General features: G+C 37.6%; 1 protein-coding gene across 7 annotated transcripts in view; it reads left to right on the forward strand.

Moving 5' to 3' along the window:
* Positions 1-15,237, forward strand: part of RAB3GAP2 (RAB3 GTPase activating non-catalytic protein subunit 2) — a 47,853-nt gene that overhangs the window by 12,403 nt on the left and 20,213 nt on the right. For 6 of the 7 annotated variants that reach the window (XM_086744131.1, XM_086744125.1, XM_086744128.1 and 3 more), the window contains exons 3-15: positions 457-580; positions 2,168-2,249; positions 4,408-4,455; positions 4,561-4,636; positions 4,784-4,885; positions 5,981-6,080; positions 9,417-9,515; positions 10,360-10,508; positions 11,571-11,650; positions 11,763-11,852; positions 12,677-12,816; positions 14,543-14,759; positions 15,087-15,230. In XM_086744131.1, coding sequence (XP_086600257.1) covers positions 457-580; positions 2,168-2,249; positions 4,408-4,455; positions 4,561-4,636; positions 4,784-4,885; positions 5,981-6,080; positions 9,417-9,515; positions 10,360-10,508; positions 11,571-11,650; positions 11,763-11,852; positions 12,677-12,816; positions 14,543-14,759; positions 15,087-15,230 — 1,451 coding nt within the window. Of the gene's footprint in view, positions 1-456; positions 581-2,167; positions 2,250-4,407; positions 4,456-4,560; positions 4,637-4,783; positions 4,929-5,980; positions 6,081-9,416; positions 9,516-10,359; positions 10,509-11,570; positions 11,651-11,762; positions 11,853-12,676; positions 12,817-14,542; positions 14,760-15,086; positions 15,231-15,237 lie in introns of those variants that run through there. The other variant, XM_086744130.1, reaches the window with a different exon arrangement.

A 15,237-nucleotide genomic window follows, 5' to 3' on the forward strand; every position in this document is an offset into this window, starting at 1 on the left:
GTGGCTATGAAAATGTAGACTGTGGACAGTGCTCTGATCAAGGTAAGAGGATGGAGCTAAGAAAGCAGGAGTAGCATCTCTGAGAGACCTTGTAGCAATCTGCTCAAAACCTGTTACCTACTTTCTGCCTTTGAACTGTGATTAGCAAGAGCTACTTGTGCTTGTTCTGCACTCAAATATTTGACTTGTTGCTCAGAGGAAAAAAAAGTCTCTTTGGAAGGAGAAGATTTTGAGGAGCAGAGTTAGTGATGAGTACATCTTTGTTTTCTGTTTTTTAAACACGCAGACAGAATTAGTGCAAGATTGCTGTATTCCTCATGGCTTTTCATGCAAGTTGGAGCTCTAGTGACTTGATATATAATAGGTATTGAGGGCAAGCAAAATGTTGTCACGAATTGCGCAAGTTCTGCTGTGTTTAAAAATTGTTACATACGTTGATTAAAGCTTTACCTGTAGGAAGAAGAAGAATCTGCTTCCAAGAACCAGAGAAATTACTGGCTTCAGGACTGTGTGTTGTCCTTGTCACCAACAAATGACCTGATGGTAATAGCTAATGAACAGAAAGCAGTCTTTTTAGTGCGTAAGTATACATTCTACTAAGTATATATACTAGTACATTTAATAGTAACCAGGACAAGATTGTGTCGTTGTCATCCCCCACCCCACCCCACCTGCTTACCCTCAAGTAGTATCTTCAAGAATTTTGGAGTGTTTTATAAGTATACATCATGCATTTTCTAGGTGGTGTTTGGCAAGTAAATTGTTTTGTCTTTACTTCTTGGCTATATTTTGATCTGAAAAAGCTATTTTGTTACTATATACTATAACTACACAGTTGTTTGAGATACTTAGATATATTGACATTAATTGTGCTCAATGAAACTTCTGTGTTAATTTTAGCTGTTAAGAAATATTTGACCTTATTTTTCTTTTCGCTTGGAAAAGAGTGAGCTAGCTGAGCCAGTGTCACTTGACGGAGGGAGTATTGAATGGATTGTTTTTAAGATTTCCGCCTTTGATAGAAAATTCTTCTCCATGCTGAAAAATGGATGGCTTTATATTTTACTCTGAAGGAGGGCTCTCAGAAATCTCTTAAACATATCCTTAGCGATGTATGAACACTGATCAGCCAGCTGCTTTGCATATGTGCTGTTGCCTAGGGTGCTGGTGCTATTAACATCTGCAGTTGGTGACACGTGAGCATGGATGAAGGGAGACCTCCTGACATGGGGAATATTACACTGTTTTAAAACAAAACCAGGCTGTTCAAGCTCAGAGTTGCATAATTAGGCAGATTACATTGAGTTGTCATGCTGCGTGTGTCATTCCCTGCAAAGTTGTGTGTTCCAAAACTGATGTAGGTTAGTCACTAATTTTCCACAGAAAATGAAAAGGTAGCAATATTCCTCAGAAAGTTCATATTAAATCAAGAATAAGGAGATGATTTAGCTCACCTGCTGGAGAACTGCTTCTGCTGAACTGCACAGTGGCAACTTACCACACAATGGCAGAAGTGTCCCTGTGTCTCTGGTTTTGTGATTTTATGTGTCGCACAAGTGGTGCACAACACTAGGTTGGGTTTTTTTGTTTTGTTTTTTTTTGTTGTTGTTGTTGTCCATTAGCACCTGGGATTGTTGATGATTCAACAATCCATTATAATCTGTAATATCACTCTGTGAATAACATAGTGTAGTGTTTTCTAACCTTAAATATGATGAGATGACTAAAAATTGTCAGATTTAATGTAGGATTCTCATGTCTTTTTGGGGGGTAGAATTAAAATTTTCTGTTTGTTTAAGCTTATCGTCAGTAAGCATCCCAGAAGTTTTTTGCCCTTGCTTAGTACTTTTTCTCCTAAGGATCCCTGTTTCATTAATGGATGAAGTAGATATTACTGTATAAATATTTTTAAACAAAAAATAGACATTTCAGAATTTCGGTAGTATATTTATTGTTCCATGTAAATTTCTAAGAAAATGTGGGAGTTCTTTAGAGAAGTCACTGACAAATGTAGTGTTATTTTTATGGTCTTCAAGGTTTGCAATTGATACCTAATCTAAGTGTGGTACCATGTATTGTACAGAAGAGAAGGATTAGGAATAGAACTACATCTGTGAGATGCAAGACATTACAGTTTTATAGATGGTGTCTTTGTTCTTACTGGCAGCTAAATGGAAGTACAGTGACAAGGGAAAAGAGGAAATGCAATATGCTGTTGGCTGGAGCGGCTCTCTGAATGTTGAAGAAGGGTAGGTGTTGAAATGCAACTGTGATTAAAATGTCAGTTTCACATTTAATGATTAGCATATGCTTTTCACTTGTACCTTTTTTTTTTTTTTCTTTCATCCAAGTGGTCTTATGCTTTTTAGTGTTGAAAACTAATGGAGTAACCTGGGTGATCAGAAACATTGTCTGCAAAGGTCACTCTTCGTGCGTAGTGTGGTATCTTGGAACAAGTTCATACAAATTAACAGAGATATTGTGTGTGCAAATTAATGTATTTGCATCTAATGTAGATATTTTAATAGATCTGTGTTATCATGGTTTTTATAAGTTCCTGTTCTAGAAGGGGGGAAAAAAAAGTATATGTACCCTTTTTGAAAATTTACTTATACAATAGAGGTGAAATTTTGTTAGGGAATTTTGCAGCTGGTAATGTATGAAGTTATTTTAGAAATACTACTTTTAATTTTCAAAACCTCTGATCAAGAATTCGCTCCAAATTATAAGTGGTGAGCAACATTCATGTGATAGGAAAAGTGTTCTGTTTTGAGATACAGTGAACTTCATCCATGCTTTTCATTTTTTACCTCCATTGTAAGTATTCTTACATGTTTCAATCACTTCTAGAAGTGGTTTTGGCCTCCAAGACATTTAGCAGATTTGAAAGATTTGCTCTAGTCATACATGTAGTATTTATACAATATTTCTGCTCAATCTATCCTCAAATAACCAGACAGACACTTTCTTGAATCTCCCGTATGGAAGAGGATTTTGCATTTCATTATTAAGTTTGCAGCCTTGAGTTGCTGTCTGCTTTTGATTGTGCTCCCTGTTGGCTTCAACCTTCTGTTATGCTGCAGGAGGTGTTAACTTAGAGATTTAAGCCTCTCTCCAATCTGTAAAAATCATATCCTTTTTTAATAAACCTGCTGCTGCCAGACATTTGAACTGTATTATGTGCATCTTTTTATGTTCCACCCCCCCATGTTACTACTGAGATTACCCTGTCATCTTTTATTTTTTTAAAAAAGGAAAATAAATTCTGTTTGGGGGTTGGTTTCTTATAACTGTTGTAGCCTGAAGAGCCACTGTCATATGAAACAAGTAGCTTTCTTTAGATAGACACGGTTTTAGTCAGAACGCCTTGATTTAAGGCTTGCAAGGGTTTCTTGTAGATGATTTTTCTATTTCTGTGGAACTGTAAATATGGGAATTACTGTCAGATTGTTGAAAGACTTGACCACTTTTTTTTTTTGCCCAAAGTTGCCTTCAACTGATAACGTTCTGTGGTGGCTAAGCTTTGCCATTGGAAGATGATATTTCACTGAGATATTTAACATTACTTTGAAGATGTAATTGAATTGCAACTTATGTCAAACTTGCAGTTAGGAAGCTTTTTTCCTGTAATTGTCTAGCCTGATTATTTAATCACTCCTTTGGGAATGGAGGTGACCTGAAATGCAAATAATCAACAGTACTGCAGGCATTTATGCTTTAAGTGCTGTTTGAGATGTCGTCTTGAATTTATATGCTCTTCATAAAAGCTTTGTACTGCTTCAGTTTCCCCAGATAGTGTAAAACTTTCAATTGTGGTAAGAGTTAAATAACTCTTGATTTGAGATAGTGAGGCCTGCTCATCTGCTTGCCTTCTGCATGCTTTGTCTGCCATGCGTTGTGAATGCTCAGTTAGTGCATTAACTGGGAAGACCATGTTAGCTCTTCAAATGCTCTCAAATTATGAAGTGGTGAAATGCAATGGATATAAAATATACCGAATTGTGTAATGTATTTCAAAAAACTACTTTGATAAGTGTAGTTCGGTTGTTTTTTAAAAAGGTGGTTATTCTTGTTATATCATTATAGATAAGAAAAAAATATTTACTTTTAAATACATGAACTTGAATCTTTACTGAACAGTACTGGCAGAATAATCAGTCTGTGAATGATGAAAGAGCAGTAACAAGGTGTGATGAGCACTCATGCAATCTCTTTGGGCACTCTTGAACTTGTAATTGGAAATGTCTTTAAAATTGAAGTATTTTTTGCCTTTTGAGTATGAATTTGATAAGTTGTGTGTATCTTGTTAAATAGTAAAAATACTGATATAGCAAGATGTCTTGGGTAGAGTAAAATTTCACAACTGGAGAAAAGATATGCTTATTAGTTTCATCTTTCTGTTTCTAGTGAATGTGTGAGTAGTGTATTGTGTATCCCATTGGCAAGTCAAAAGAGGTAAGGATTTATATTTTTACGTATGTGCATCATCAATCTCCTTATATTACATTTCTGTATGTCTACAGCTTAAAGCTTAACTTCTAGTGTATCTTTGTGAAACAGGAGTTCCACAGGCCGTCCTGACTGGACCTGCATTGTTGTTGGCTTCACCTCTGGCTATGTTCGTTTTTACACAGAGGTATGTTTCTCAGCATGGCAGACCCACAAGCCAGCTATTGTAATAAACATGTATTTCTGTAAAACTTCTCTTTCTGCAGATAGTGCTTTTTGCCTTTCCTAAGAAAAGTGACAGAAGTGTTCATGCTTGTCATTCTTTCTCTTCTAGAGTGGAGTACTGCTTCTTGCACAGCTTTTAAATGAAGATCCTGTCCTGCAGCTTAAGTGCAGAACCTATGAAATTCCCAGGCATCCTGGTGTCACAGAACAGGTTTTGTCAGATTATTTCAAAAGCGAAGTGGCAGTGTTATGGGGTATGGAAGGGAGTCTTCTCTGAGAATCCTCTATGTCCTTTACCAGTTTTTGATGGGTGGACAGTTTCTTAGAACAAGAGACTCTAGATTTCTTGTTCTAGAAGTATTCCCGCCTGTATAGTTTGAGGATTCAGAATTTCTTTCTATTTTTTGGAGTATTTAGTTAGCTCTATAGATTTGTTCTGTTTTTCTCTGTAGTAACCCTGCAAAGGAAGGCTTCGGTCCTTTCCTGTTTATTCATGAATGTGCACAAAATACGATAATGTATGGATCAAAGGAGAAAATGCAACTTGACGGTTGCCAAGAGCTATATATACTCATTCATAAGAACTTATTTTAATTATTTCACAGAAAAGATAGCTGAAAATTAAGGCAATCTTTATAGGAGATAGTGCTAGGAACCTGCATGTCATTATGAGTATTTCCTGCAGAGAAGACCTTTGTAGAGCTCAAGCTATTTAGTAGAAAAGCCAGCTTGCTTTGCTCTTGGCTGTGCTGGCATGCTTTATGCAGAAAACTAACGAAGTTACAGAAATTTCCAAGTTTGCTTTATACAAATGCTCATGTGCTTTATTGTCACATTTTAGGATCAGTTTTGAAATACAGAAGTATTAAGGAATTTAAGTCTTGAATTTGTATCACCAAATTATCATTTATGTGCCCAAGTGGTAATTCAGGTGCTAATCCAGTTTCAGAATTTGACTCGTAAAACCTTGATACTTGCGTTCTAGATAAACCTGTTTTTCTGTAGCCTTCACAAGCTGCTGTAACTTGTGTTTTCTCCCTAAGCCATAAAATATATTAAGCAAACATAAGTCATTGAAAGAAAATAAAATATAAAATTATGTACCTAAATAACTTATTGGATGGTTTAATATTGAGTTTCTGTAGTTTTGCCTTATTCTGTTGCATGTGGCTTGTTAGATATTAATTCTATGCATGTAATCCTCACCTTCGTGTAGTTAAGAGCATAAAAAACTAGAAAAGAAGCTGTTACAACGTAACAGTATTGTGTTTTTTTTTTTCCTCTCTTCTCTTATTTTGTTCCACAGAATGAAGAACTAAGTATCTTGTACCCAGCAGCAATTGTGACAATTGACGGTTTCAGCCTCTTTCAGTCCCTTCGTGCATGTCGCAATCAGGTAGCAAGAGGTAGGTTTGAGAGGAAATATTTATTTCTGTCTCTGTTAATAGTACTTTACCTTACATGAAATCTACTTATGTTTGTTAAATATCAAATTGAGGTGGAATTTGGGCCTTCCTTGTTTGTCCATCAATATATAGGCATCTGCTGCATACAAGGAAATTTCTTTCTCTACAGAAAATGTTCTCAGAGCACAAGTTGTCTGAGTAGCATTGACTGTCTTGTGCGTTCTCACAACAATACTGTATGCTGGTTTTGTCTGGGATATAGTTAATTTTCTTTGTATGAGCTGGCGTGGTGATGTGGTTTTGATTTGTAACAGTATTGGTAACATACTGATGTTTTAGCTATTGCTAAACAGTGCTTACACAGCATCAAGGCCTTTTTTTTGTTTCTCACGCTGCCCCACCACTGAGCAGGCTGAGGATGCAGAGGAATTGGGAGAGTACAAAGCCAGGACAGCTGACCCCAAGTGACCAAAGGGCTATCCCATGCCATATGATGTTCTGCCCAGCAATAAAAGCTGGGGAGAAGGAGGAGAAGGGGGGAATGTTCAGAGTTATGATGTTTGACTTCCCGGGTAACTGTTAATGCATGATGAAGCCCTGGTTTCCTGGAAATGGCTAAACAACTTGCTGATGGGAAATAGTGAATGAATTCATTATCTTGCTTTGATGCATGCAGAGCTTTTGCTTTACCTGTTAAACTGTCTTTATCTCAATCCACAAGTTTTCTCACTTTTATCCTCCCAATTCTCTTCCCTGTCTCACTAGGAGGGAGTGAGAGCACTGCTGTATGGTGCTTAGGTATCCACTGGGGTTAATCCACAGCATGCTGCTAAGGTGCATCTTGGTACGTCAGGGTACTGATTTCACTGACTCAGTGAAATGCTTTTCTTGCTAGTAAGAACTTTCATAGAATCATAGAATAGTTATGTTTCGAAGGGACTTTTAAAGGTCATCTAGTCCAGCTCCCCTGGAAGGAGCAGGGACATCTCCAACCAGATCAGGTTGCTCAGAGCCCCGTCCAGCCCGGCCTTGAATGTTTTCAGGGATGGGGCATCCACCACCTCTCTGGGCAACCTGTTCCAGTGTTCCACCACCCTCATTGTAAAAAATTTTTTCCTTATATCAAGTCTGAATCTACCTCCCTCTATTTTAAAACCATGAACCCCTGTCCTATTACAACAGGCCCTACTGAAGAGTTTTTTTTCTATCTTTCCTGTAGGCCCCCTTTAGGTATTGGAAGACGGCTATAAGGTCTCCCTGGAGCCTTTTCTTCTCCAGGCTGAACAGCCCCAACTCTCTCAGCCTGTCCTCATAGGAGAGATGCTCCAACCCTCTTATAATCTTTATGGCCCTCCTCTGGACCCTCTCCAACTGGTCCATGTCCTTCTCATGTTGGGGGCTCCCCAGGCCTCCATGTGGAGTCTCATGAGAGGGGAGTAGAGGGGCGGAATCGCCTCCCTCAGCCTGCTGGCCATGCTCCTTTCGATGCAGCCCAGGATGCAGTTGGCTTTCTGTGCTGCAAGTGCACATTGTCGGCTCATGTTGAGCTTCTCATCCACTAGCACACCCAAGTCCTTCTCCTTAGGGCTGCTCTTGATCCACTCTGAGCCCACCCTGTATTTGTGCTTGGGATTGCCCCATCCCGTGTGCAGGACCTTGCCCTTGGCCTTGTTGAACTTTGTGGGAAGGGATAGTGCTCTGATGATGACATTGGTAACGGTCACTGCACTTTGTGTTAATGCCTGAGAGTTTTCGGTACCTTGTTTGATTGTGCAGCCTTTGATCTTTTTTCCTTTAGTATAGTGCCTTCTTATACTCTACTTTGGAAACAGAGCCCGTTTCCTGGGGTGAGAGGAGAACCATGTAACAGTATTGTGTGGTAGATTGCACAAGTATGGGGTTGTTACAGTTCTGCAAAATGAAATGCTAAACAGATGATGCTGCTGAATCATTCTCCCGAATTTCCTGATGATTGTTCTCCTTGAACTTCAGATTTGTCGTATTCTTATTTTCTCTACAGCAGGCCACATCAGCAGACAATCATGAGGGTGAGCATAGGTGGGAAGCAAAATAAGTCTGCAAGCATGACAGCATTAGGAACTGTTGAGATAGCAGCACCCTTAAACTAAGGCTTCAGTCTTAGTTTAGAAGGGATGAGTGGTAAAGAACTGAGAAACACTACTGTGATGAGACAGCTCTTCTCTGAATCATATGGGGATGGCCAGTAGGAACAGATTGCTCAGTCTTTCTTGCAGTTCAGGATGAAGTGACATAAAGTGAAGCTAGGTGATAGTAAATTCAAAATAAAAAATAGATGAGTTTATGCAGTGGGAGGTTAAATTGTGGAATTCTTTGCCTGGGGTTGGTGTGGATGCTAAAAGCTTACTTGGGCTCAGAGGGAAACTGACAAATTACTGAAGAAGAAAGCTGTGGAGGTTTACTGAGTGCTTAGAGCTTACCTCTAGCTGAGAAGGTCTCTTTAGAAGCTGATTTAGAGGAAGTGTTGGATATATATCCTTGTTCTAATATTTGTCCCTAGACATATGATTTTAGATGTGCTCAGATTTTGATCTGGTGTGCTAAATAGTTCCCTAGGTCTAATAATACCTATTCTTATCCTCATAATGAAAAGGTAGCATTTCCATGGAATATAAGAGAAGACAAAACGCTTGTAAATCAGAACTTTAAAACTGATATTCTGTGAATCGTGCCAAAAATAGGAAAGAAGAGAGACAGATGTGATAATGAGAAATATCCATCTACTTTCACAACTAGAACATGCTCTACTCTTTCAATGAGAGAAGATCAGCATTTGCAGAGAAGCACTTACAGCTAGTTGTAATATCTGTAATATCTTCTTTCATTCTTGATCATTTATGTTTGTCATAATTGGTATTTTGAAGAGTTTCAATCATTGCTTTAGTTTTATCACTTACCTCACACTTTTACATACCTAGTCAATGTGCTGACTTTGCAAGTACTTTGGCCGGGGGTTTTCCGCTTAAACATGACTAAACCACAGAAATAAATTGTAGTACCATTTTAAAATATTAAATAATAAATAAACAGTAAAACAAAGGTCCCTATAAATACAAAACATAGTTGTGATAGAATATCGTGTGCAATTTTATGCAGTTAATTTTGAAAAATGTTATACTTTCACTAAGATATGTATTTCAAAAGGTCATTTTAGCTCAGCGGGTGTTTACATGTATGTTAATTTAAAACTAGGTAATTTTGTGGCTTCAGATTGCATCAGATTTTTTTTTTCCCCCCTCTGTTATTACTTTGTCTTTTACTCAGTAGGAATTTTTTTGTTTTATCAACTTTTGTCAGCTGCAGCATCTGGCAATGAGAATGTTCAGCCTCCACCGTTAGCTTACAAGAAATGGGGTTTGCAAGATGTGGATACAATTGTTGACCATGCTAGTATTGGTAAGCATTTCTGTTTAATTTCAAATACTGGGCTTAAAGGAGATTGAATGTTTTCCTGCTGTTAAATTTGGAGTGAGAGCTGTTAGTAGTACCGGCTGGATAGAAATAAATAGTGGGAGAAGGCTGTTGTAGTGAATGATCTCAATACCCGTCATCAAAAATATATTTCACTTTCTCTTCTAGTCTGATTGAGCTTCCTCTCTCCACTCGAGGGAGAAGGAATGTTACAGCTGTAGCTGTCTTGTTCTCTCTTGTTTGGTAAGAAACAGCCCGGAGAGACTAGATCAGATGCGGTTACTCCCATGTCTGCCGGGTTAAAGAACTGTCTGGCAGGCAAGTTAAGACTGGTATGGGTCTTTCCTGAGTCTAGCACATAAATGAACTAAAATTTGAGATTACTCCTTTCTGAAAAAGGCAAACTGATTTCTATCAAAGACTTACTCCTTGGGAATCTGCGGAAGCCCAGGTTCTTGTCAGACAGGCAGATCTGAGGGACAGTAAGCTTCCTTTCTGTTCCACCCTTTTCACAAAAGCACGTAAGAGGTCAGAAGGATGCTAATGAGGCAGGTGAAGTGAATTTGGTGGATGTGTTTTTCCTGCTGAACTGTACTGAAGTTTTTGTTGTTTTTTTTTTCCTAAACAAACCAACGATGCTTTGTTATTAACCTAAGTATGTTAGGTTATTTCTGCTGTGTTTTTTGGAATTTCTGTGGTTAAAGCTGCTCCTCCTCCCTTCCCTCTGAATGCTGGCTGGTCAAGAAGGCAGGAATATATTTAGACTTTTAGAGCAATTGCATACATTTGTTCTGAAAGTATAAGACATTCACTTTAATGTTTTTGTTAGGCATCATGACACTGTCTCCTTTTGATCAAATGAAGACTGCCTCCAATATAGGTGGATATAATGCAGCTATAAAAAACAGCCCACCTGCTATGTCTCAGTATGTTACTGTTGGATCCAATCCTTTCACTGGTTTCTTTTTTGCCCTGGAGGTATGTACTATAAAGCTGACTTGCTGAAACTTTAAGTAATTAATCTTTTTCTTTCCCATATAGGTGTTTCTGAAGTATTCCTATGTTCATTTTATGCTGACATTTCCCTCTCTTCTTGATCTTCTGAAACTGGAATGATTTGGAGTAGATGTGATAGTAATGTCTACTACAGGTTCCTGCTAATGAGAAATTTTATTTTTTTTGTCGTAAAATGAATATGATAGTCAAGTAATTTTTTTTTTAGTTGTTAATTTATTGCAAATTAAGCAACTTAAAGTTTTTTAAAAAGTTAAGTTGAGATTGTGTAAACATGCATCTTAAGGATTTTTGGAGATTTCTGGCCTCTGATCATGTACAAATATGGCCTCAGTATACTGTGGTGATTTCATATAGTGGAACTGCTACTTGTAGAAGAAAACTGCAACTTTTGCTTAATGATACCTGTAGCACACTTAGGTCATCTTCTGTTGTATTGGAGGAGAAGGATGGCAGTGTGGCTGTATGTCTCGTACCTTTCAGACCTCATGTGTGTACTGTACTCATCAGGATTGGAAGTTGATTGAAAATGCTAGAATCGGGATTTTGATTTTGTACTTGCTTTTCTGATATGTTTATGAAAAAACTGCTTACGTTGATATTTGCAAGGATGCCAAAGCATCCTTGCAAAGTTAGCCAGCTAACTCTCCGTGATAAATCATACACAGGGTTTTTTTAACTTCTGTTGCAGACAAACATACTGAGCTACCAGTGACTTGCAGGAGGATTTTGAAATGGTAAAGAGATGTCAGAATGGCTTTTCTGGGGGCAATGAATTAAAATTTTGCAGAGTCTTATGAGCTATGCTTTCTGAGCTGAAAGTCCATAGGAGGCCTGAAAAACTATTCTGCAGTTGAGTTCAGTGTAAGAACTATTTCTTGGCTTTCTAAACACTTTGTTCCTTCATTTCAGGGTGGCTCACAGCTGTCTGTTTATTGACTTGCTATACACTTTGTTCCTTCATTTCAGGGTGGCTCACAGCTGTTTATTTTTTGACTTTCTAAACACTTTTTTCCTTTCTTTCAGGGTAGCTCACAGCCACTGTTGTCTCATGTTGCCTTAGCAGTTGCAAGTAAACTGACTTCAGCATTATTTAATGCTGCCAGGTAATAGCGTAAAAAATTACATTAAATTATTTTCAGTTTCATAGCTACCTAATTGTTTGAGAATTTTTAGGACCATTAGTTTGATTCTCCTAATATGTTTTTCTGTTGCAAGTGGCTGGCTTGGTTGGAAGAGTAAACATGAAGAAGAACCTGCCCAAAAACAGAAACCAAAAGTTGAACCTGCAACGCCTTTGGCAGTGAGGTAAATTTTACATACTGTCTCAGTTGCTTTAAATTTCTTGTGTTTTTAATTGTTTGAATTATTATAAAAGGTCAATTGAAAGGACCGATTTTGAATTGGTCAACGTATTTATTTTTCTTGACTTGAAGCAGTGGTGATAGTTTGCAGGTCATTTGTTTTATGCTTTTTTTCATTTTGGTTTATCGTTCTGGACAAATTACTAATCTCTTTCACTTCCAGTGTGTGGGTTCATTGTTACTGTAAAAGAATAGTGTGCACAATTTAATGAAAGTGTAAGTACATGAGTATCATTCCTGAAGTTTATCACTGAAGAGCTTCAAAGAAGCTGCATGGAGTGCTTGCTGCTTCAGATGGTTTAAAGCCTCTCACAAAAATTAGGAGGAACCATGTCTCTCTGTTTACTGTGGAGAGAGGACAATGGGAACAACAGATTGTAGCCTGATGTTTTCAAGAAAACTGATAAAAGACTAAGTTAATTCCTGATATTTTTTCCTAAAGTGTTCTCAAGAGCAGTCAGCAGTAAGAGGGGGCTTGCAAAGTAACTCACTGCTCTGAGATCCTTGCCTGACAATGCATGACAAGGCAATGGCTTATCCTAGTTTCTTAGCTTAAGAGACCTACAAGATCTCCCAGGAGACAACACAAAAACTTTTTTTCATACTTTGCTCTTAATTTTACCTGTATCTTTGTTACCTCTAAAAAAAAAAAAAATCTTAGTCCTTATGGCATACTCTGTTTACTGTTTTTGAAGAAAAATAGATATCTAGTTGTTTGGGTTTTTGTTGTGTTTTTTTGGTTTTTTTGTTTTTTTTTTTTTTTTTTAGGTTTGGACTTCCAGATTCCCGTCGCCATGGTGAAAGAATATGTCTCTCTCCATGTAACACTTTGGCAGCAGTAACAGATGATTTTGGAAGGGTTATTTTATTGGATGTTACAAGAGGACTTGCAGTTCGCATGTGGAAAGGTATGGTAGTGTATGTTAGTATATCAAATAATATTCTTCAAAATACTGTGGCTTCTTATGTTCAGACTTAGAATTATGAGTGTTTTTCCGTTATTAAGAAAGACTTTAGTACATTGTGTTACAACAAACCAAATACTAAAGGCAGACGTAATATTAAGTCCATAAGTGTATTGTTGTACCAATTCCTGAAATACTGAGATGGCCTACAGTAAAAATTTGTTCTGTTTAGTTTGTATTGTATAGATTTTTCTTTTTTTTTTTTTTTTTTTCTTCACAGACTGTATCCAAACAGAAAGCTTTTGAGCTAAGAATTTTTTTGGAAGAGCTTTAGGTCTATTCTGCAAGATTCTTCCTCTTGATAAGATCTAGTATCTTCTTTAATTCTGCTGAGAAAATAAACAGAAGTTTGAAAGATCAGTAAGAAGATATATAACATGTTAGATTCTCCTTTCATCATGATAACTGTGCAAGAAGGGAGTGTTTAGCCTCTTCTGAACTGAGGGCTTTTTGGAAAAAAAAAAAAAAAAAAGCAGATTATAAGCTCTCATATTGTAACTATACCAAGTGTTACAACATCTCTTGTTTTTTCTCTAGAATTAAGATTTTGCAGCTTTTTAGAAGATGGAAGAGAAGTTTTAAGAACAGATAGAAAATTTCTAGCTCTTCTCTCTCCCACACTACCATTTCAGAAGATTAGTGGTCGTGAATATGGTAGCTACTTCAGCAACACGCTACCAGTGTAATAGCCAGAGTAATCATGCTTTCCCTGTGCATTCTCCTCTCATATTTTGGAGCTTATTAGCTATAATATATACTTTCTGATATTCTTGGACTTTTTTCTTCATTACTGAGAGCTTCATATTATCTAGGAGGTACTGCTAGAGTCCTAAGCTTTATTTGATAGTCAGACGTGTATTTACAGTTTACCAGTCTTTCCCCAGTGAGGCTTTTGAGATGTGAAATAGTGTTGGTTGGTTTGTTTTTAAGCAAAGCTGTCTCCAAAATTAAATCTTTTGGATCGTAATTTTTCTCATTGGTTGAGTTGTGAGATACTTTTCAATCTTCTTGGTATAATATATCTTTTTATAAACTTACTTTAAACATTAGTTTTTCACTTGTGGTTTGGAGACTTCCTTTGTACTTGCTAAACCATTACATAGTTTAGTAATGTCATTAGAGCATCTCTGCCTCTTTTGTTTTGGAAGATTTTATGAGAGAAAGTATTTGCATTAGAGAGGGAAGCTAAATATTTTTATTGGGTTACTAAAACTGCGTTTTAATGATTAAAACTTATGACTAAAAACTTTAATATCCTGTTTAATAGATTATGCAAATTTTCTTCCTTAAATATTCTTTTTTTGTTTGTTTGTTTTGAAACTTGAGAAATCTGGGCACTTACTACAGCTATTTCTTCTCAAAGAAGCTTTTGCATTGGTGTGATGTCCAGAGTACAGACCTGATGAATTTTGGGATTTTTGTGGCTTCTCCCAGAAGAATTTATTCCTTCCCAAAGCTTTGCAGGAGGGTGCATTTGGCTGTGTTGGGCCCTGCTCTGAGTCGGTGGACCACAGTTCTTGACAGGAGTCTGGCTACTGGCTGGAGCTGTACAGTTTGAAACAAAGTTTAAGAGAACTTGCTGCTGGAATAGTACTTAAGTGGGAGGTGATGTGTACTAATCATGTGTTAATTTTTGTACAGTAATGAGCTTCTGTCTTATCTTACAAAGGATACCGCGATGCAGAAGTTGGTTGGATACAGACTGTAGAGGACCTTCATGAGAGGGAAACTGAGAAGATGGATTTTTCTCCTTTTGGAAATGCACAAGGTCCGAGCAGAGTGGCTCAGTTTCTTGTGATCTATGCTCCGAGGAGAGGCGTTCTGGAAGTGTGGAGCACGCAGCAAGGGCCTCGGGTTGGAGCCTTCAATGTGGGGAAATATTGTAGGTAAGAGGCAGTTAGCAGGTAGGCATACTGGCTGTGCTGTGCTTCTGCAATGAAGTGATATGTGGATATGCCGGTGGTTAAAGCGGAAAGTGCTGGCAGGCGCTTTTTGCGTTGCCTAGAATGTTTCTACTGAATGCAGCTTGTTGTTGTTTTATAGAAGGGGATTTTTTCATGTTTCATCACTCTACGGTGTTTCCTGATAAACACATTTAGCAGTTGCTAAACCTTAGCTTTATAAAATTTGTTGTCTTTTTATTCAATGTGTGGAAAGGAAAGGATGCTAATTTTGTTCTTCACTGTAAAGGCCGTGGTTTTTGTTGGTTTCAGGTTGCTGTATCCTGGTTATAAAATAATGGGTTTAAACAATGTGACCAGTCAGAGTTGGCAGCCTCAGACTTACCAGATATGCCTTGTTGATCCAGTCTCTGGAAGTGTAAAAACTGTCCATGTACCTTTCCATTTAGCACTTAGGTAAGGA

The sequence above is a fragment of the Chlamydotis macqueenii genome, chromosome 3, assembly GCF_036417535.1.
Source record: "Chlamydotis macqueenii isolate bChlMac1 chromosome 3, bChlMac1.mat, whole genome shotgun sequence".
Classification (NCBI taxonomy): domain Eukaryota; kingdom Metazoa; phylum Chordata; class Aves; order Otidiformes; family Otididae; genus Chlamydotis; species Chlamydotis macqueenii.